Source organism: Plasmopara halstedii (genome assembly GCF_900000015.1).
Source record: "Plasmopara halstedii genome assembly, contig: Scaffold_2434, whole genome shotgun sequence".
NCBI lineage: Eukaryota > Oomycota > Peronosporomycetes > Peronosporales > Peronosporaceae > Plasmopara > Plasmopara halstedii.
The window spans coordinates 1-2,440 of NW_020189341.1; the positions used below are offsets into that span (position 1 = coordinate 1).

Below are 2,440 nucleotides of genomic sequence, written 5' to 3' on the forward strand. Positions count from 1 at the left end.
CTCCAGCTGCGCGCGATAGTGGGCATTAATGGCATGTGCCGGGGTCGCCGCGAGGGTGAACAACAGAGCAATCACTGTTAACTGTGCTTTCATCAATAAACCTTAGTTGTGGTGAGCATGTTTATGTGCATTTTCTGTCGCTCTTGCCGCATTCGCATAAGCGGCGGAGAGCGAAGCGTTATTAATGCCTTGTTGTCTTTGCTGTTCGGACAAATAGCACGTGTCATAACTTACGCCTTTCGCCGTGCAGTTTGCGATGCGCTGATCGGGCGATACGCACCCCGCAAGTATAAATATACCCGCCACGGTAATAATTAATTTTTTCATTTTAACCTTTATAAATTACACAGATAATAGGATACATACATCGCGCCTATCCAAATTCCGACGCCAATTAGCATCAGGTACAGCACGGCTGAGATGAATATATATCTGGACATGTTTTTTGCTATCATCGCTATTCTCACCAGAGACGAGCGGGTTATATATGTATCAGCGGTGTTTTATTCAAAAACCGATCCCGATACCCGCGCCCATAGCAAGATCGTTATTTGTCGAATCGCTAATACCAGCTTTGATCACTGTATGTTCACCGGCATGGAAAGAAGCGCCAACGCTGATAGCTTGCTCATTCTTAAATGACCCTACACCAGCAGAGAACATCATAGCCTGATCTTTTTCGACCTGTGGCATTGATGCAATCGCAACGGCAGAGGCTACTCCACCACGCGCTTCTTTCTTGTTGTCGTCGACTTCATCCTTCAGGTTTTTGAATTGAGCATTGTTTGAAGATTGTGCTTGTGCAAATACTTGTTGAGCAGCTTTCAGATCTTTAGTTTGTGCTGTAGTTTGTGTATTAAGTGACTTAACCAGATTGATAGTTTTAGTATCGACTTCTTTCTTAGTGATGGTAGTCGTAACGCCGTTCTTACCATTCACACCATCTTTACCATTCAACCCATTCTTACCATCTTTCCCGTTAACGCCGTTTTTCCCGTCTACGCCGCCTTTACCTGCTTTACCGTCAATACCATTTTTACCATCAGCACCATCTTTACCAGCAACACCCTGTACACCTTGCGCACCTGTAGCCCCATCTTTACCATCGATCCCGTTTTTACCATCAATACCATCTTTCGGGGTAGGCTGGTTTTCCAGTGCAGCAATACGTGTTTCATGATCATTAAGCAGCACATCATGATTATCAACAGTAGTCATAATCAAGTGATCGGCGTTATCACGATCAATTTTCTCTTGATTAATCTCACCTTGCAGAGCGTTACCAACAGTAGTTAATTTTTGACCTACAGTGTCAGCAGCATCAAGAGCAGTTTTAGCATCAGTTTTAGCGCTACCAGCCAGACTAAGAGCAGAGCTAGCTTCACTAATCGCGCTATCAGCTTTACCTTCTGCATTAGTAGCTATAGTTTGAGCGGCTTTGATTGCTTCACCGTTTAGATAATCATCATTAGAAAGCCCATCTACTTGACCTTGAATGTTTTCCGCCCATTGAGTAGAGCCATTTGCATCAGTGGCGAAATCAAAAGCATAAGCAATATTCATTGAACCAGCAAAAAGAGCACCAAAAATAGCAACAGTAATCACTGATTTATTAAGTGGTTTCATTGTAAAGACTCGCAATATTCTATAGATAAAATAAACGGTAGTGTTATTACCAATGTTTGGTCTGGCAGAGCAAAAAGAGTAAGTTCAAATATGTCAAATTTTGTAAAGAAACATCTATTTGTTTTATGTAACGGTGGTGAACTATAGATAATTCGCGCTTAAAATTATTGATTTAGGTCAAGTAAAGCACCAATAGCTAAAGTGGTATGTTGCGGTGAGTCTTTAATTTTTCTTTTTTTATCAGTGATTTAAAGTTTTCACGGAAAAGGCTTTAGTTAAGTTTATGATTGGAATGGAATTTTATTTCACTTTTTTAGGTGGTTTATTTTACTGCTTAGGTAGTGGAGTTATTTAATGATTCATTTCATTTGAAACGAAGAGCTTTTAAAGGTGAAAGTAAACATTGAAATGCGCGCTGATTAATCGCGGTGATTAAAATTTACGTTTTAGGAATAACCAATGAGAGAGGGATGTAACTGGAAAGATAAAAGAGAATCGTTAACTTCTTATACGTATCTACTATGTTGCTTCTTATCTTCGCTCTAACTAATACCTTTCGGGACTATTAGTCTTTGGTGTTCGCTCCTGCCGTGCGTGATTCAGCTATTCCAGATGTGGTAAATCGAAAAATCTTGCACCCTGCCTACGGCCCCGGTTACACTAAATACTCACAAACTATTGATCTGTAATTAATTGTTTTATAAGTATTTTGACTCGGGGTGCCCTTCTTTGTGAAGGCTGAGAAATACCCGTATTACCTGATCTGGATAATGCCAGCGTAGGGAAGTCAGATGCCTTCCCGGTCATCGCTTCT

The 2,440-nt window shown here is 40.9% G+C and overlaps 1 protein-coding gene across 1 annotated transcript; it reads right to left on the reverse strand.

Moving 5' to 3' along the window:
- Nucleotides 1-507: 507 nt before the first annotated feature.
- Nucleotides 508-1,626, reverse strand: PHALS_03947 (Collagens (type IV and type XIII), and related proteins; the record flags this gene model as incomplete). Its single annotated transcript, XM_024718243.1, has 1 exon — nt 508-1,626. The coding sequence occupies one exon, from the start codon at nt 1,624-1,626 to the stop codon at nt 508-510; it is 1,119 nt and encodes a 372-aa protein (XP_024583661.1).
- Between the last annotated feature and the right edge of the window lie 814 nt (nt 1,627-2,440).